The 20,527-nt window shown below is 49.1% G+C and overlaps 1 protein-coding gene across 6 annotated transcripts in view; it reads left to right on the top strand.

The window, feature by feature from the left end:
- The window catches only part of SRGAP3 (SLIT-ROBO Rho GTPase activating protein 3), a 336,629-nt gene that overhangs the window by 202,751 nt on the left and 113,351 nt on the right, over positions 1-20,527 (top strand). For all 6 annotated transcript variants that reach the window (XR_013449094.1, XM_078075648.1, XM_036096155.2 and 3 more), the window contains one exon: positions 10,005-10,197. Coding sequence is in view for 4 of the 6 variants with exons in the window: in XM_036096155.2 (XP_035952048.2) it covers positions 10,005-10,197 (193 nt within the window). In the remaining 2 variants the exon portion in view is untranslated. The remainder of the gene's footprint in view (positions 1-10,004; positions 10,198-20,527) is intronic.

Raw genomic sequence — 20,527 nt, forward strand, 5'->3', positions numbered from 1 at the left:
AATAGTAGTAGTTACTCCCAAGGCTGTAGCATAATATTCGCTGCTTTGCCTGAATAAGGAGACAATTCGTGGGAAGCACTCAGCACAATAACTATCTACTGTTATTCCCTCCATTTTGCAGATGGTAAAGTCAAGGCCCAGAGAGGTTACTGACTTGCTGAAAGTCACACAGCTAGCAAGCTTCAAGGCCAGTCTCTGAACTTAGCAAGTCTGATCCCAGATCCGGCTCTTGGCATTGCATCACCCAGCTCACAACTGATTTAGGACTGAAGTGGTGAAAAGATATGAGAAACAGTTCTATTATTGGGATGATTCGCTGTGCTTGGTGGGGAGAAGAGCTAGACTGGGGCAGTGCCTGGCAGGGCCAGGCCAGCCCAACTTTGAATCCTGTGATTCAGGCAGGTCCTTTCCCTTCTCTTGGGCCTCAGTTCCCTCACTGATGGTCTGATACCCAGCCCCTCCCTGAGCCTTCGGTGGTCAGAAGCCATGATGGATGTGAATGGGCTTGGTCAAGGTTAATACAGGACTGTCTTTGGTAGGGGTCCCTGGCCCAAAGAGGGAGACAAAGCAAAGTGCCGGGAACTGGTTTGAGTCAACAGAGAGGGCGGACTGAGGAGCTTGCTCCCCATCACCCACCCAGTCGGCTCCACCCGCAGCGCAGGGGGGGAGGGTGGCACGCATATGGGGGCCTTCCATCGTGGTTGCCGGGAGACAGCGCATGGTGGCTGGGACTGGCCGAGCAGCTGGTGCTCTCCAGCGTGGCGCGGCGCAGAGCCCAGGTGCCCTTGGCGGGGGGTGGGTTGGGGGGCTCGGGGCACCTACGACAAGCCGCCTCTTCACAAATGGGAGGCTGGGAGAAGGGTGGGGGTGCGGAGCCCGCACCGGGCCAACGGAGCCTTTTTGTGCAGGGCCCAGGCTTTTGGAGAGGACAGAAGGTGGAGGGAACCCAGCGCTGAGTGGCCCCAGGGATGGTGCCCAGGGATGATACAGCCTTCTTGGCGGAGTTGTGTTTGGAAGGTGTGAGATGGGCTGGGGGAGCACCTAGCCTAGTGCCCAGCGTGCCCCGTGCTCTGTCTACGCAGCTGCAGCAGCAGTGATGGCGCATTCCTGCCACTTAGGGCTTATCTGCTGTGCACCAGGCATCACGCCAGGTACTTTATATGCACACCATCTCTCTTTTGACAAACCCGAGAGGAAGGTAGTATTATTCCCCGTTTTATAGATGAGAAAACAGACTCAGGGAGCTGAAGTGATGTCTGCAAAGTGGAGGAAACCAGGTTTGTACCCAGGCTGGCTGTCCCCAAAGCCTGTGAGCCTGTGTCGCCCCTCTGTGGAGGCTGTTGGCCCAGGGTCTCCTAGGTGCCTGGCACATCGCACACATTTCTAGTCTGATCCTTGCAGTACCCCTGCAGGGTGAGCATAGTTACCTGCCTTTCGCAGATGGGAAGACAGCTCAGAGAAAATGGCTTGCTTGCCCAAGACCTCCCAGTGTGTGTCTGGCAGAGACAATTTTCCAACTTGTGACAGCGGCTGGAGTCCAGGCTCTGTGGGTCTCTCCGCTCCCTCTGCCACACCACCTCCCTCCCTTAAGGCTGGAGTTGGATGGCAGTGGACTCTTTCGGGATGCTGGCTGTTGGGCTGGCCACAGAAAGCAATAATAATAAATGATGGTCATAGCTAATGAGAGCTTTTATTAAACCTCTCATCCAGTGCTACCCACTAGAACTTGCGGCAGTGCTGGGAAATATTTTAATATTTTGCTCTGTCCCGTACAGTAGCTACTAGCCACATGTGCTTTTGAAGTGTGGCAAGTGCAACTGAGAAGTGAATTTTTTATTTCAATCAAATTTAAATAGCCACATATTGCTAGTGGCCACTGTGTTAGACAGGGCAGTGCTAAAATAGAGCACTGAACTAAGAGCTTTCTCGAATGATCACTTATTCTTACAGCAACAATACGAGATAGATTTTTACCATCCCCATTTTACAGAGGAAACTGAGTTGCAGGGAAATGAAACAGACGTGCCCATGTTTACTCAGCTTATTGTGTGGCAGGGCCGGGATTTGAATCCCCTGGGCAGGTAAACCCAGAGCCTTTTACATTGTGCTACCAAGTCAATGTTTCTGTCCTTGAGGTCGAGGTCAGGATGCACTGGGATGGATACAGTGACCGCCAGGACCAGTGAGAATGGCACCAGGATGACAGATGGGGTGTGGGACGGAGACAGGAGGTGGAGCGGGACATGATCCTGAAAGCGGAGGCATTGGATCCCCCAGCGAGGGCGCCTTGACCCAGAGACCGGGTCTTGATCTTGGTTCCCGTCTGCCCCTTACTCTGGATTTGAGCCCTGACTCTGCCAATTTCTGGGTGAGCCTGGGGCAAATCCCCCCCACTCCTTGAGTCTCAATTGCTTCATCTCTGAGACAGGAATAATAGTAGCAGCAACCTCATTGGACGCGGTGATAATGGGCGGGACTGCGTGTGCACAGACGTGAGGAGAAGGCACTGTCCGCGCAACATGCCATACGGTCCGTCCTCCTTGTTAGCTCCAGAAACCACCAGCGAGGGTACACCAGCCTCCTCTGTGGAGCGGGGCACATGGGCCCGCTCGATCTTGATTTTCAGGATGAATGTTCTGCAGAAGTGGGGCCTCACCACCCAGGAGGTGTCAGAACAGTTGCCATGTTCTCAGGACAGGGCCCAAGGATTAGAATTGGGTGGGGCCTGGCAAGCTGCATTTAAAGTTGCTCTTGAGGTCGCACTCTGACCCCTCTTTCTAACCCATCTGCAGGCCGGGGGCAGAGGCCTCAGAGGACAAGTTGTGGGCATTCCTAACCGGTCAGACTTGCTAACCAGTGCTGCAGCCTTTGTATCAAGTTTCTGGCTTTGTCTGCCTTTCTTTTCTCTCTCCCTCTCTTTTATTATGGAAGTTCCAAACATTACCAAAGTAGAGAGAGTAGTAGAATGAGCCTCTTCCTCATATCCATCACCACAACTAAACTTCAACAATCAACTCAAGGCCAATCTTGTGTTACCTATAAGCCTGCCACTCCCCAGCCCCGCCCCCAAGGTTATTTTGAAGCAAATCCCAACATGCCTGTTTTTTAAATAGTCCCTGTGACCCCCTCGTAGACTTCTGGGAGATACCAATTGGTACAGTTTCAGAGGGGGGCAGTTTAGCAGTCTCAAAACAGTCATGCAAACGCCTTTTGCTCCTGCACTTCCACGTGAAGAATCCGTCATACAAATGATATACCTGCACAAGTGCACAATGAAGCCTGCATATGGTTATTCATTCCAGTATCGTTGGTGATAGTGAAGGATTACAAACAACCTAAGGGTCCAGAAAAGGGAACTGGCTAAAATTTTTTAAATTTTACAGTGGAATTCTATAGTACTGTGAAAAGGAATGAGGAAGTTCTTTATAAAGTGATATGGACTGATCTTTCCAATGTATTCTTATTTTCTTTTTAAGTTTTTATTATTCATTTATTTGAGAGAGAAAGAGAGAGCATGAGCAGGGGGAGGGGCAGAGGGAGAGGGAGAAGCAGACTCTGTGGCCCAAGGCGGGGCGGGGGGTGAGGGGGGTGGGGAGGGGGCGAGGATCCCATGACCCCAGGATCATGACCTGAGCTGAAGGCAGACACTTAAGTGACTGAGCCACCCAGGCATCCCTTCCCAATGTATTCTTAAAAGACAAAAGTAAGGTACCGAACGCTGTGAATGATCTGCTGTCATGTGTGTAAAAATGGGGGAAATAATGTATTTGAAATACACCATTATTTCTAGAAGGATACACATGAACCTGGTAAGTTGGTTACCTTATTCGAGGCGGACTAGGTGGCTGGTGGACAGGGGTGGGAGAGAGATTTTTCTCTTTATATCCTGTCTACCTTTTGAATTTTGTACTAAGTCTTTGAATTCCTATATTTCTTATCTAAAAGTAGAACTTCTTTTTTTTTTTTTTCAGTAAACCTAAAACTGCTCTTAAATATAGTCTATTAGTTAACAAAAAAGTATGTCTCCAAATGAGTTGAAAACTTATTTGGCTTGCACAAAATATTTATAATTCCCCCAAATTGGAAACTATCAAGATGTTTTTCAGGAGATGAATGGATAAATAAACTGTGAATATTATTCCATACAATGGAGTATTATCCAGTGATAAAAAGAAATGAGCTATGAAGCCATAAAAAGACATAGAGGAACTTTAGTTAAATTTTTTTATTGTTATGTTAATCCCCATACATTACATCATTAGTTTTAGATATAGTGTTCCATGATTCATTGTTTGTGCATAACACCCAGTGCTCCATGCAGAACGTGCCCTCCTCAATACCCATCACCAGGCTAACCCATCCTCCCAACCCCCTCCCCTCTAGAACCCTCAGTTTGTTTTTCAGAGTCCATTGTCTCTCATGGTTCTTCTCCCCCTCCGATTTCCCCCCCTTCATTCTTCCCCTCCTGCTACATTCTTCTTCTTCTTTTTTTCTTTCTTAACATATATTGCATTATTTGTTTCAGAGGTACAGATCTGAGATTCAACAGTCTTGCACAATTCACAGCGCTTACCAGAACACATACCCTCCCCAGTGTCCATCACCCAGTCACCCCGTCCCTCCCACCCCACCCCCCACTCCAGCAACCCTCAGTTTGTTTCCTGAGATTAAGAATTCCTCATATCAGTGAGGTCATATGATACATGTCTTTCTCTGTTTGACTTATTTCGCTCAGCATAATACCCTCCAGTTCCATCCACGTCGTTGCAAATGGCAAGATCTCATTCCTTTTGATGGCTGCATAATATTCCATTGTATATATATACCACATCTTCTTTATCCATTCATCTGATGATGGACATCTTGGCTCTTTCCACAGTTTGGCTATTGTGGACATTGCTGCTATAAACATCGGGGTGCACGTAGCCTTTCGGGTCCCTACTTTTGTATCTTTGGGGTAAATACCCAGTAGTGCAATTGCTGGATCATATGGTAGCTCTATTTTCAACTTTTTGAGGAACCTCCATACTGTTTTCCAGAGTGGCTGGACATGGAGGAACTTTAAATGCTTATTGCTAAGTAAAAGAAGCCAGCTTAAAAAGCATACATAATGTATGATTCCAACTATATGACTTTCTGGAAAAGGCAAAATTAGAGAGATAGTAAAAAGCTGAGTAGTTTTCAGGAGGTGTAGAGAGGAGGGAGGAAGGGATGAATAGGTAGAACGTGGGGGATTTTTAGGGCAGTGAAGATACTCTATACGATACCATAATGATAGCCACATGACATTATGCATTTGTCCAAACACGCCAAGAGTGAGTCCCAACCTAAACTCTGGACTTAAGTAAATAGTAGCATATTAGCTTTGTCCATCAGTTGTAATAGATGTAACACACCAATCAATGCAAGAGGTTGATAATAGGAGAAACTGTGCCTGGGAGTGAGAGAGAGTATGTGGGAACTCTTTGTACTTTCTGGTTAATTTTTCCATAAACCTAAAGCTTCTCTAAAAAACAATCTATTAATTTTTTAAAAATAGAATTTCTAATTACCTTGAGCCTGAAGAAGACCTGCTGCCTCTGCTTGTGGGGTTGTAGTTGTGAATGGGGTGGGGAGCGTGGGGAAACTTGTTCACCCTAAGGCTGGTGGCCCTGAGTGTTGCCATGGGCGGTGGCTTTGGCCCAGCCACAGTGGTCTTCCGTGAGACTATTGCAGGAGAAGCAGCAAGAGCTTTATGGGGAATGGATAGGCAGGCTGTAGATTCTTGGGCTTCGAATGTCAGAGGAGTTTGGCTTTGATCCTATAAGCAATAGGGAGCTATGGAGAATTTTATCAGGAGAGTGCCATGGAGAGCTATGCTTCAGGAGTCCAGGTGTCAGAATTAGTTTTGTCCCTTCTTTGGGCCTCATGCCTCTAACTGTAAAACCAGGAGGCTGCACTAGGTAATTGGAGAGGTCATCTTCAGTTCCAAGGTTCTGACAGCAAAGAGCTTTTCCTGACTCTCCAAACCCCTTTTCCTCCCTGCCCCACGGGCTTTTAATTTTTCTGCTGCTCCGTGCTGTACTGTGGCTCGAACCGCCCCCTGGGGGAAATGTCTGCTGAATGGAGTCTGAGCCTTGGGAGCAATTCTGTTTTATTTTATTTTTGTCGCTCCTTTGAAATCTTCAAGGAGAAAACCCAAATCTGTGCCAGCTCCAAGGAGGAGCAACTTGGAAGGGAGTTAGAAATGACGAGATGGGTAATCAAATCCTTTCAGGGTTCCAGAGCACGGGCAAGCTGCAGTCGGAGATCTGGCCAGGACCGTTTCCTGCTAGAAGGATTTGACTCTGAGCTGGCCAAGTTGCAGGAAGGTTCTATGCACGACCCAGCCTGGAGGCTCCAGCTGGTGGTATGAATTGGGGGAGATTCTCTGCTCCTTCCAAATCTTCTCCTGTCATCATAGTGTGATTTATGAGCTTTTCCTCTAAAATATGAGAACACTGGCTCCTGATTATGCCCTGTAAAGCAGGAAAGCAGTGGCTGCAGCATTTCTGATTAATAATTCTCTTTAGACCACCATCTTGTCACGAAAAGGATACAAGAGGTTGAATACAGATGGATTAAAGTCTTTTAAAAAAAATAATATGTTCTCAGTCTAGTTAGGTATCTGGAGGGTGGTTGCTGCCATCTGAGGGATCTGGGCTTGATTCCTAGATTAATTGCAACACACCAGCTGTTATGAACAGAGGCTGCTTACCTTTGAGCCTCTACCTCCTCATCTCTGGGGGGAGAGTGGGGAATGCTAGTAGCACCTGCCTTAGGGGGATAGATGACGTGAGATAAATATGCAAAGAAGTCAGCACTGGGCCTGCAACAAATGATGGACTCCATAAATGCTAGTGATTACTCTTAAGATTATTTTGAGTCCCAAATAGTAGATGGTCTGAAAGTAATTTGAAAAATATTTGGAAAGCATTTTTATAACTGTGTATTGATATGGTAGGGCTTGCCCTTTGGGGAATGATGGCCTCTCAATCCAATTCAACACGTAGGCCATGTCATAGGCATACCTGTGTAGCTTGTTACAGTTCAGGGAACAAAATGTGACCTTGGACAAGTTCCTGATTGTAGTTTACACAGAGCTGTGCTTTCTTCCTCTGTAAAAATGGATAATAATGTCATGTTGTAAATGTGTGTGTGCGTGTGTGTGTGTGTGTGTGTGTGTACGGTGTGGTGTATGGTGTATGGTATGTGTGGGGTGTGGTGTATGGTGTGTGTGTGTTGTGTGGGGTGTGTGTGTGGTGTTTGTGTGTATGTTTGGGTCGAGTGAGACTCCCATAATCACAAAACTTAATATCCTTGGGTAAAAGCACTTGGTAAAAATAAATAGTAATTTGCTGTACAGATATTGATTTCCTGATGATCTATTATGTGCGGGGAAAATCCACCTTCAGAGCTTAAATTTCATTTGAGGAGCTAAGGTGGATATGACACATGTTCATGAAAGAATTGAAACAATGGCAGGAGGCAGTCAGAGACAAACTGAAGTACCATGGGAGTTCACAGTAGGGCTGGGAGGGTCAAGCAGTCCAGGACTCCCTGGGAGGAACAGTACTTGACGTGGGCTCTAAAGCAGGTTTTAAACTTTTTTGCTTGCCTACCCTCTAAGTGAACTCAGGGGGAAAAAAACTCTCTTGCCTCATACATTTTAACTTGACATCTGAAATGTTTCATTATAAGTAGTTACAGAGGATATCATTTCTACCATGTTGTAAATATTGATCTTGTAGAATAAAATTACACTACTCTCTTAAATGTATCAAATTGAAATGAAATAACAGAGCAATTTTTTATTTTGCCTTTTTATTGCATTCTACTCTTATCTAGAGTAGAATGCAGAGATCTCCAGTATGCAACTCAATTTTTTTTCAAAGATCCTATTTATTTATTTGTCAGAGAGAGAGAGAGAGAGAGAGAGAGAGCGGGCACAAGCAGGGGGAGCGGCAGGCAGAGGGAGAAGCGGGCTCCCCACTGAGCAAGGAGCCCAATGTGGGACTCGATCCCAGGACCCTGGGATCATGACCTGAGCCGAAGGAAGCCGCTTAACCGACTGAGCCACGCAGGCACCCCACTCTATCATACTTCTTTTGATCTAAAACATGTATGTAAACTGAAATAGACATTGAAAACTTTTCCTTTGCCCATAGAACTCTAAGTATCTTTCTTTTGGATTGATTTATCATTACAGTGATCACATACACAGTTCATCAAAATAATATGGGTATTTTATACATCTGATAAATAATTACTAAACATAAAAGTAAGATAGTGTGGGAAATGCTTCTCATAATGAGATGGATGGGGATAGTTGACAGCAGTGCTTCTCATACTTTAAGGTACATAGGACCATCTGGGGATCTTGCTAAAATGCAGATTCTGAATCAGAAATTCTGGGTTGGGGTCTGAGATTCTGCTTTTCTAATGAGCCCACTGGTGATGCTGATGCTGCTGGTCCACAGACCACACTTTGAGTAGCAAGGGTTCAGGATCCCAAAGGAAGATTTGTTAACACCAACATTCTAAATTGTCCATTTTTTTTTGGCACCCAGATATTTTGACATTTAAGGGCACTAGGCCATAGTCAGATTCTGGATGAAGAAGTTGGTCTTTCTTCTGCAAAGCAGGAGAAGGACCAATGTGAAGAGGGAAGTGGGGAAGGAGAGCAGTCATGCCATCTAGACTGAGACACATTCTCAGGCAGAGCAGGGAAGAGTGGAAATGGAAACAGGATCTTCAGCTGAATCCCTTGTACTTTTCCTGTCTGTGTACCCCTGCGGAAGGCTTTATGTACCCCAGGGTAGGGCTGCCCCCTGTGAAGACCACTTCTCTGAAGGATGCTAAGATGGTGTTGGCCATCATTTCCGACAGGGTACCTATTTATGCAGGTGGGATTGGACATGTCAAGGACTGGTTTGAACAGTTTCGAGAGTCTACTGGGGGTAAATCCCGACAAGTAAAGTTTGTGGCTGGGCGGCGGATGGCCTTGGATTCCATGCTAAGGAGTTGGGCTTAATACTCAGGCAGAAGGGGGCTGTGGGGTGTTTTGAGCAGGGAGCTGGTGTGAGCAGAGTGCTTTGGGGAGACCCATGTGTTGAGCAGCTTGTGGGATGGTGGGGAAGGAGTTAAAGCAGAGGGCCCGCAGCACACTATGGGCTTGAAGATGAGGTTGGCTGTCATTATTGGGATTTGCCTGTGATTTTTATCTCCACCTCCCCAGTTTTTGAACTTTCGCCCTGGTTGCACAGACCTGGTTTGCTGTCCGTATTTCCTGAAGTGTGGGTGACAGTCCTCTAGGGGTACTTGAGATGTTTATGCCTGGAACTCAAGCTGACTTAACGCGGAACACAGACGTGGCCTTAAGTAACACTGAAACCCATGAGCCCCTGGCATCCCCTTCTCAGCCGCTCTCAGCCCTGACTGCATCTGGAGAAAGTCTTTAGCGCCCCGCCCCCTCCCATTTTCCTTTTGTTGACAGAGAGCAGGCAGCCTGGGCTCAGGGCCTCTGGTAAGCAGTAGTCTCTAGATAGACTTTTACAAACTTTTTGTTTTTGTTGAATTCATTTTCTGTGTCGCAGGATGGCACGTGGTCGTGGTTTTCCCCTCCCTGCAGTGACACAAAGCCGTTCGTTTCAAATACGTTCATTTCAGTAGGAAAAGTGAGCCAATTGACTAGATCATATGGAAGAAATAATAATGCTGGCGGCATGTGGATATGACAAAAGCCATGGTGGTGACACGCCATGACTCAAGTTGGGGAAACATTGGGTGAGACCATGTGACAGAAGCCAGCCCGTGCCAGATCTCCGTGCCAATGCCGGAGAGGCTCTGGGGGACCAGGGTGGCGGTGGGGAGGGGGGCTGCAGGAATCGCAGTGCCTGCGCCCAGGGGCCCTGGGTCAGCCGGGTGGGTCCCACCGCGGTGCCCACCACAGCCTAATGCCCGCTGCCCCTTGCCTCTGCCCGCAGAGATCCGCACGCAGCTGGTGGAGCAGTTCAAATGCCTGGAGCAGCAGTCCGAGTCCCGCCTGCAGCTGCTCCAGGACCTCCAGGAGTTCTTCCGCCGGAAAGCTGAGATTGAGCTCGAGTACTCCCGCAGCCTGGAGAAGCTGGCCGAGCGGTTCTCCTCCAAGATCCGCAGTTCCCGCGAGCACCAGTTCAAGTGAGGAGGGGACCGGGGCCGGGGCCAAGGGGAGGCAGCAAAGCAGAAAGGAGGTGAAGACTCACTGGAGGCCGACCGGTGTGCTTTTAAGGCCCTGGGAGTGCAGGTTATGGACCCCTGTGCCTGGCTTCTTCCTCCTCGGAAAGTGAGGATAGAGATAGTTCTCACGCATAAGGATGCTGCAGAGAATGAATGAGAAAAGTACTTGTGGCAGACAGGAAATGCTCAGTAAATTGTCCTTGCTGTTGCTGTTATCCTACCAAGACCCAGGCATTGCGTTAGTCTTCATTTGGGCTAAGGTGACCTCCCCCCTCCTTTCAGGACATCCGGACACTTTTATGGGGGGGGCAGCCAGTCCACTTCCCAATTCCCTCAGCACAGGGATCTCAGAATCTCTTCTCCATGGAGCTGATGCTCAATACATCTTCCTTACACCCCTGGAGGATCGGTGCTGGGGGCTCTTTCTCTGCCTTGTTTATTTATAATACACAAACTCCCCGGGTCCTGATTTCTCACACTCCATACTCTGGGTTTGTGGGCTCGGATCCCCTCAGGCATTGACGTGGGCTGCCTCTGAGTCTTCCAGCAACAAAACCTCTTTGCCCTGAACCCACTGGGGCCAGCCTCCTAAGTGCAGGTAGGAGGTAGCAACCTCACCGGGACAGCGCTCACCGGGCAGGGCGCCACTCTGCGGCTGTCCCTCCCTCTGCCATGCTCCCAGGACCTTCTCCTCCACCTGTCGTCTCTCCAGCCAGTAGCCCTCAACCACAGGGAATCAGCAACTTGCTCCAACCCTCTGACCCACTCCTCCTTCCTCTGGGTCTGATCCTGTTTTTCTCTCTACATTTAAAAAAATTGTGGTAAAACACACCTAATATAAAATCTACCGTCTTAACCATTTTTAAGTGTATAGTTATGTAGCATGAAGGATACTCACACTGTTGTGCAACCATCACTATAATACACCCCCACAGTGCTTTTCATCTGGCGAATAGGCAACTCCATTCGCGTGAAACACTAACTCCCCATTCCCTCCCCCTCGAATCCCTGGCAACCACCATTTGACTTGCTGTATCTATGAATCTCACTACTGTAGGGACCTCAGAGAAGTGAAATCATACAGTAGTTGCCCTTTTGTGTCTGGCTTATTTCACTTAGTATAATGTCCTCTAGCTTTCTCCAAGCGGTAGCCTGTGCCCTTTTTAAGGCTGAGTAATATTCCATTGGATGTATGCAGCACATTGTGTTTATCTGTTCACCTGTCAGTGGACCCTAGCTTGCTTCCACCTTCCTCCCTATATTTTTTTGCCTTCTGCTCTGGCCGGGGAGCGCTCTTCCTTTAAACTCTTGTAAACAACTCCCCTCGTCTGAGCCACAGCATTTGAATACTCACTTTTGTGGAAATTGCTTTATTAAAGAGCAAAAGTTCATTACCTCTTCGTAAATACCACACTTGGTTTTCTACCCAATCTCATTTATTCAAACTTAGCCTGCAGGAGGAAGCTTCTATTGATAACGTCCTCCCAGGCACTGTCTAGGCCCTTCCACACATATAATCTCATTTTTCTGATAGATTTTTTTTTTTTTTGAGAAAAGTTTTTTTTTTCTTTCCAAATGATGAAAGTAAAATGCTCATTGTATATAATTTAGAAAATACAGAAAAATAGGAGGGAAAAAGTCACTCACGCAGTCCTGCCCCTCAGAAGCAAACGCTGCTCACATTTTGGTGCCTTCTCCAGCCTATCTTTTTGTCATAACAGCAGCAATGACAGTTTACTGAGGGCAGTAGCTGAGCACTTGGGGCCGGGTGGGGGTTACTGCCCTACCTTAAAGCTGAGGACAGTGAAGCTCTGAGAAAGCAGCTTGTCCAGACATGTCTATGGACCAGTCATTGCAAGGAGACAGATTTGAACTGTCATTCTCATTCTGCCTCGTTGGCCTGAGAGAAGAAAGGGCCGGGTGCAGCCTGAGAACGCTCCCCTAAAACCAGAGATACAGACACACGCACGGAAACCCTTGTCTCTGGCTGAGCCGTCACTGGAGCCATCCAGGGCTGTGTGGTCAGGTTGTGGCCTCAGCTCCTGCCCGTCTCTTCCCTTCGCATTTTCAGTGTGAACATGAAATGGGGGAGCATGGGCGGGGGGGTCCCCTGTTCCCTCGCATCGCCTGTAATGAGCTCGGCCAGCCCCTCACGGGTTCATTAACCGGAGGCCACCAGACGGAACAGGAGCTCCAGCTGGTAGTCGGGCCAAGCAGGCTGCGTGAGACGCTATGAAAGTCTAATTAGGGCGTGGGCCCAGGCCAGTGCAGCTGGTATAGGCCCTCTGCACCATGCTAATGTGGCTTTTGGAAGCAGGAGTCTCTAAGGGATGCCTGGACTTGCCCTTTGACCCCAGGGCCAACCAGTGCTGACCCCTGGCTGCCTCTTTGGAGCTCAGTGAACAGGATCTGTGCTGGGCTCTGGGTCCTTCGTCCTGCTGTCCAGAGAAGGCTTGTCTTGCTATCTTACAGTTACTCATTCATTCTCTCTGGCAGGTAGCTTCTCAGGGCCTCGAGGGCAGGGCCCAGATCTGGTTATTTTATTCCCACTGCAGTGGGCCCAGTGCCAGACAGAGATGGGGTATTTGTGGATGAGCAGGAGCAAGGAAGGGAGGAAACGTACTTGGTCTGTAAAACCTACTCTGGCTGAGAGATTTTGTTTAGAGAGGGAATTGAGTTGCCCAACATAGCCCAGCAAGTGAGTGGCCGAGCTGGGATGGCAACTGTCTTAGTTCACTCAGCTGCTGTAACCAAGTACCATAGACCAGGTGGCTTGTCAACCGATTTCTCACCGTGCTAGAAGCTGGAAGTCCATCAGAGCAATCATTTGATAGTTTCTTTCTTTTCTTTTTTTCATGTTTGGTTGTTCCTCTATCTCTCCCGCTAGATGGGAGATCCCACCATGGCAGGAACCACCTGTCTTGTTTCCTACGATAAATCAGGGCCTGGCACTTCGTAGGTACTCAGTAAATACTGGCTAAATAAGCAAATCAACAAATACAGAATATTATGGGCACACAGAGGAACCACTGGGTCAGACTCAGGCCTTAAACACTGAGGCCTGAAGAGCAAGCAGGTGGCAGAGTTCAAAGGACATGGCCAGAGGGACTGGGTGCCTGCCCCGACTGTACCAACTGTGGGCATGCCCCCTCAAGAGGAGGGACAGTATCTGAGAGCAGGGACTGTGTCCTGTTAATCTAGGTGTTTCAGCACACAGCACAGCCCAGGAAAATAAGAGGTCCTCAGTGTGTGTAATATGTGATGGTAGAAAAGAAATAGATGGTGATGGTATCGTTCTCCAAATGTTCGACCTGCCCCAGGTAAACCCTCAGAGCCACCACCTGAACCTTTCTTTGAATCATGTGCCACAGGGAGCTCAGCCCCAGTGAGCCTAGCCCTAACAGGGTGCCAGCATGGCTGGGGTCTGGTGAGAGCTCTCTCAGCGTGCAGACCGCTGATTCTCATTGTGTCTTCACATGGTAGAGAGCAGAGAGAGCAGGCGAGCTCTCCCCTGACTCTTCTAAGGGCACTAATCCCATTCATGAGGGCTCTGCTCAAATCCTAATTACCTACCAAAGGCCCCGCCACCTGATACTGCCACACTGGGCGTAGGGTTTCAACATACGACTTTTAAGGGGACCCAGATGTTCAGTCCATAACAAGAACTCAGGTCTCTTGATTCTAAGTTCAGTGCTCCTCCATTTGCTCTTTATCTGCTCGGGCAATCAAAAAAATATATATAGCTGCCCAAGGAGGTGCTATGATGGAAATAAATATAATGCAGAATGTTCTGGTTATTTATTCTGCATTATATTTATTTCCATCATAGCACTGTGTAACAGCAATACTTAGTACTAAAACGCAGTACCTCATGGTTTAGTGGGTCAGGAATTTGGACAGGCCTCAGTCGCGTGATTTTTCCACTTTATGGGGCTTTGACTGGGATCACCGAGTGATCTCCAGCTGGTGGCTGGTCTGGGCTGGAGTCCAAGGTGGCTTCACCCATGTGCCGGGAGCTTTGGTGGGGACGGCTGCAAGGCTGGGCCCAGCTGGGCTGTCTCCTTCCCTGTGTGGTGTCGGCCTCTGTACCTAGCATTTCAGCTGGGTGTCTGACACTGTGGCTCAGGACCCCAAGAGAGCCGTGGGGAAGCCCCAGTCTGCAAGGCGAGGTCTGGAACTGGCCCAGCACTGCCTCTCAGCCCAAGCTCCACTTCAAGGAGATAGGAAAGAAAACCCTTCTCCCATCAAAGGACTTGCAGCCCTCTTTGATCCTCCACACTGAGCCAGAACAGCAGTCAGGGAAGGCACCTGGAGGCAGTGGCTTTTAAGCAGAGACCTGAGGGATGAGAAAGGGCAGCCCTGGGGGCAACAGGAGGGGAGGAGAGGCCAGTGGGGCTGGAACCGGTGGTAAGGGAGTGTGGGAAGCCACTGAGGCACTGTAAGTAGGGGGGCGCATGACCCCATTTCTGTTTTTGAAAGCTGACCCTGGGTTGGAGGGGGCACGAGTGGAGCAGGTGGGTGGGATTATTGCTGTGCAGGCGGTGGTGATGATTGCCAGGGGCATGGCAGAGCAGACCAGGCGGGGTGGGCAGTGCTGGGCAGTCTTTCAGAGGCAGGACTGAGGAAAAGAGGAATCAAGGATGTTTTCCCTTTCGGACTTGACAGAAGGTCTTGAGAAGAGTGAGGCAGATGCTGCCATCTTGTGCTGAAATCGCCTGTGTTCTATTCTGTCCCCCTTTTGACAAGCACTGGGAGATGAGCTCAGAGATGGCAGAGCGGGTGGCTCTTGACCTGGGGTCCTGAACACCCAGCACCAGGTTTGGCATATGGTTGGCACGTACTAACTGTTTGTTGAATGAACGAATGAAGATCAAGTGGTAATTGGAATTGCCCTGGGGTGGGGCTGGTGGGAGGCAAAGGAGGGGGACATCTGTCTTCTGGCTGCCTTAGGAGCTTGGTGGAGCCATTTGGGCAAAGGATCACCCACTCCTTGTGCCTGGCGCCCGGCACAGTGTTGCTGAGAGGACAGATGTGGGCTTCACAGTGCTGTCCCTGACCGGGAACCGGGACCGCAGATGCTAGAGCACCCCTTTAACAAAGTGCGGTCCTGACCAGCAGCATCATGTGGAGACTTGTCAGAAATGCAAAATCTGGCGCCTCACTGCAGACCTGCTGAATGAGAAACTCCAGGGGTAGGGCCCAGCAATCTGTATTTTAACAAGCCCTCCAGGGGATTCTAAGGGTTATTTATGTGTAAGAGCACCCATTGTGATGATTTTCCAGATGATAAATTATTTACAACTTACTTTTAGGCCAGGCTGGCCTTCTAGAACCCTCTACTTCCCCGGAGTCAAATCCATAATCCAGTGCTCTTTCCCAGGCAGCCCTAGCCTGAGGTTGGCTTGTCCTCTTCAAGACCTGGAACTGGGGGCCCTTCTTGAGCAGGAGTGTGGTGGGGGGAGGGGCAGCACACCAGGGCCCTTAAAACCTGCCTCTCAGTGTAGGTGAATGTCGTCCGAACAAGTTGCATAGTTCTAGGAAGCCAGAGGTTTGCTGGAACTAACACTTTCTCTTCCTCCAGAGGAGGGTTTTCTAAGACACCAATACACTGAGACTTCTAGATGGGGGTGGGGCGAGGTGGAGATGAATGCAGTTAGGAGCAACTACCCACTCTATACCTCCTCTTTGAGATTCCCAACACACATTAGGGTATGGAAGGCTCTGAGAAGTTGTGCAATAAATAAGCCTGGTGACTTCTTTCTGAAAGCTATTTGACCACAGAATTCTTTCTCCCTCTAATATTGATTAACATTTCACCAAACTAGCACTCCTTGGGACCCAGTTTGAAAAGCCCTGTCCTAGCCCAGTTCCAGATTTCCATCTAGAATATGAGCCCCACATGCAAATAGCGCTCTGTGTGTGAGGTGATGTCCTCTTCTATTCTGATGCCTTTAGTTTGTGTTATCTCTTACCTTCCAGGGGATATACCTGAGAACAATGCTTCCTCTAGCAGGTTAAGTGTTGGTTGCTGTTATTTGGATAGCTGTGGGGAAAAAAAGCAACAGGGAATGGTTTGCATTAATTTTACCTACTAGACTGTGAGCCTTCTCAAGGCGCATTGAGTCATCTTTTCAGTCCTCTGTGACCAGACAGTGCCTAAAACATGGCAGGTGTTCAAAAAACATTAGAAGAGCGAGTGAGTGAACGGGTGAATGAATGAATGAATTGGATTCTGCCAAGGACTATGATGGAATACAAAGAAAACAAGACATTGTTCCTGCCTTCAAGGGGCTTATGGAGTAAGTGAGGGAACCAGCCCCACACATGTGAGTGGTGATTGAGGAGCTAAGCAACAACATAAAAGATGTCTGGAGGTAACTGAGTAGATCCAAATGAGTGGTTTAGACAGATCTCAGGTAATCCCTGAGGGAAGAGCCTTGTGAACAGGACTTCTGAGAGTAAGCTTTTGCTGTGTGGCAAGAATAGCAGAAGGCATTCCAGGTGCATGAAGACGGAATGGGCACAGGTGTCAAGGCAGGAATGCCCATGAACTAGGAAGAGCTGCCCCCCCTTCCCAGATTTCAGTAGCCTCATTGTCCTGTCATTGAAGCTAAATACATGAAAGGGTCCTACGTAATGGCCATTCACTGCTTTCATTTTTGTGCTTCTTATGAGGCTTTTCAAATAAACACGTTGGGTGATCAGGAACATAAAAGCCTTTGTCAGATCATGTGTAAGCATTTTGGTTTTCGAAAATACAGTCGATGTTGTCAATATCTGAAGGCCCTCACTGGCCACTGAATCACTCACCCACCCATATGATAGATGAGACAGTGAAGCCTCAGAGAGGTAGAGTGACAAGCCCAAGAACACACAGCCGATTAGCAGCAGAGTCAGGATCCGAACTTCTCCAACTCCCAGTATGATGACCTTAGATTCCTTGGGAGGCAAAAAATAGATAAATGAAGAAACCCGTCCCTGGCTAAGAGCTTTGTCCATTGCCTGGAGAAGGTTTCTGCAAGCGGAGAAGTGGATGAGGGAGAGGGCTGGACTGGCCTTGAATGCCAGCTGATGGGGTCAAACTTTATCCTCTGCATCATGGGCCCATTCGCTCCTCGGATGGACCACAAGAAAGATGGCTGAGTGGTCATGTAAACTCTCCTTGGGCTCCTGATCCACTTGGGGAAGCAGTCTATTATGAGTTGAATTGTGTCCTCCCCAAATTCACAGGCTGAAATCCTAACCCCCCAAATCTTAGAAAGCAACCTTATTTGGAAAGAGAGCATCAAGTTAACGTAAGCATAAGGGTGGGTCCTAATCCAGCATGACTGGTGTCCTTATGGAAAGGGGAGATTTGGACACACACACACGCACAGGGTAAGCATCATGTGAACTCAAAGGCAGAGGTTGGATGATATGGCTACAAGCTAAGCAACACCAAAGATTGCCAGCAAACCACCAGAATCTAGAGGAGAGGCATGTGAGGGTCTCCCTCACAGCCCCCAGAAGGAACCAACCTGCTGACACCTTGATCTCAGACTTGTAGCCTCTAGAACTGTGAGACAACACGTCTGCTGTTTACGTCCCCAGCGTGGTCCTTCGTTACGGCAGTAGCCAGCCCAGATGCTCGCCCTGTTCATCAAGGCCCCAGCTCGTGCTCCCTCTTCAGCCTTGTCTCCACCCTCGGTTGCCTCCTCTCTGCCTTCTGGCTGCACATACCTTCCCTCAGTTTTCCACGGTATGCATGCACACAGAGCCTTCACACTTACCGTAGGGAATGCTCTCCCTTATCCCTGGGTTATGCCAAAACCTGCCCGTCCTTCTGTTTCCAGCTTATCCTTCTGGATACTTTTCATCTCTTCAGCCAACCGTGTGCCCAGGCCTGCCTGGCACCAGAGGAACAGTGGTGAACATAACGGATGGAAGCTTGAGAGGAGTCAAAGACCAGAAACAGAAAGTAAATGAACAAGACAGATCTCAGGAGTGGTAGTGCAGTAATGACAATAAAGTAGGGTTTTGTGCTAGAGACCAGGGAGCCACTGAGGGTCAGGGAAGTCCTCATGCAGGAGAAACATCTCAACTGAAGTCTCAGTGACAGGAAGGACCCGCATGGTCAGCTGACACCCACTTCTACCTTCCTGGGGTGAGGTAACCCCCGTTATAGACCCTTGAGGTACCATGCATTTCTCCTTCAGAGCCCCCACCACTGATGCAATTTTCTATTTATTTATGTGATTATTTGATTATCACCTGAGGCCCCCACTGGGCTGTACACTCCATGAAGCAGGAAGCGTGACTCATTTTGCTTACCATTGCCTGGCACAAGAGACAGCCCTCAGTTCATATTTGTGGAATTACTGAATCATGCTCCAAGCAAGGGCGATGAATTCCAAATCCTGCTTGGGGCAGCTTAGGTAGCAAGAAGTTACCCATACCTTTTGGGCCCTGGAACTAATTGAGGGAGCTCTGTTCAGGGGCAGCTTTGCTGGCAGCCTGCTGAGTAAGACCCAAGAACGTGCTGGAGGAGAGCAGGAAGCCAGAGGCAGGCATTTGGCATCTTGGGGATGGTGTCAGCTGCATGAGCTTGCCTCTCTCCCAGAGGAACCATAGTCCCGGGGCAGTGGGTTTGGATTCATCTGCAGTGTGGGGCTTTGCAAGGCCTGGAAATAGGTTCTGTTTGCTAAGCGGAATTTTCCGGCCCCCAGCCGAGAAGCTGGAGAAGGTGGCTTGTTGCTAATTTCATTTCCCTAGCTTCCCCAGCTTGGCAAGGTCTCGCTCCTCTAGCTGCAGGCTCTTGGAGCTTCATACCCAGCTCCCCTAGCCAAAGAAAGAAAGCTGTGACTCACCAGAAATTTTCATTGCTGTTTTCTGGCCAAAAAAAAGAAAATAGATATACATATATATGTGAAAGTTCTCACATCAAGCCTTAGCTCAGCAGCTTCTGCCTGCTGCATAGACACTGGGATGCAAGATGGGAAAAGCAGAAAGGCTGCTCAAGATGTGCCTTAAAGGAGAGAGAGCCCGCCAGGTTCACTGTGACAGCTTCCAAAAGTGTGGTCACAACAGGCAGAAATCGCTGCTGGCATGGAGAGCTGGGTCTCAGGTCAAAGGGGTCCTGTTCTCAAAAGGGACAAGTAATCTCCTAAGAAAGGAAGGTCGGTGCCCAGCTCTGCCCTGTGTGGTTTGGGTGCTTCTTCGTGCGGTCCCGGTACAATCCAGATGGCCAGTGGGATGGTGATTGATGCGCTGGCCAGAGCCCTCGACCCCCTGCACCTGTCCTCTCCCCCACTTTGCTTCCCGGGCTCCAGCCACATTGGCCTTTATTCAGTTCCTTAAATGCACCAAACTCCCCTGCCCTGACATGAGCTTTTGCCCATTCTGTTCCCTCTGCCTGGGCCCCTCTCCTCTGAGCCCCATCCCCTTTACCTAGCTACCCCCCCAACACTTTTCCTTTAGAGCCCAGCCTAAAGACCCCTTCCTCAGGGATTACTTCAGGGACCCCCAGGCCAGGTTCCCTTGTTATGGGCTCTCATGGCACCCTGCTATGTCCTCTCTAGCACTTTCTGGAGTTGGAACTTGACACACATTTGCAGGATTCCTTGAGGGGTGTCTGTCTCCCCCACTAAACTGTAAACTCCATGGAGGCAGGAACTGTGTCTATTGTCCTCAAAATTATGTGCCTAGCGTCTAGTCCATATGAAATATTCAATAAAAATGTATTGAATGGATGAATGGCTGAATGAATGACCATGGAGCTGTTTTCTGATGTTTAATCCCAAGGCTCATGGTACAGTTTAAGTAGCCAAGCCACAGGGGTTAAGTGACCTGCATAAAGTCACATAGGCAGTGTGGTGGACACCAGTGAACACCCCCGCTCAAGTCCAGGCATCTTTCTGTTTTGCCATGCTGGGTCCCATTTGTGGCTCTTGCCTCTTCTTTCTGATACTGTGAGAGCCTGGTACCATTGTGGCCAAGACCACAAGTGGCAGCTTTCCACGGAGTGGTCAGCTCTGCCCCTGACCCTGGCTATGGACAGCCCTGTTCACCCCAGCCTTTCAGTCTACAAATGAGCTGCCACACCAAGGGAGCCAGGGCTGGGAGAAGGTGAGGGGAGCAGAACAAGCAGTCTCCCATGCTGGGAGGGACCAAGAGGATGGGCCCGCTGGTTGGATGGCAGGCCCGGGCAGCCTCTCTGCAGAGAAGGATGGGCTAGCCCATTATCCCCATCCTCGGTAACCAAGGGAAGGGAGGAGCCCAGCCCTGCCCCATCCTTCCAGCTGCAGCCTGGCCA

This window comes from Halichoerus grypus, chromosome 1 (assembly GCF_964656455.1).
Source record: "Halichoerus grypus chromosome 1, mHalGry1.hap1.1, whole genome shotgun sequence".
NCBI classification, from domain to species: domain Eukaryota; kingdom Metazoa; phylum Chordata; class Mammalia; order Carnivora; family Phocidae; genus Halichoerus; species Halichoerus grypus.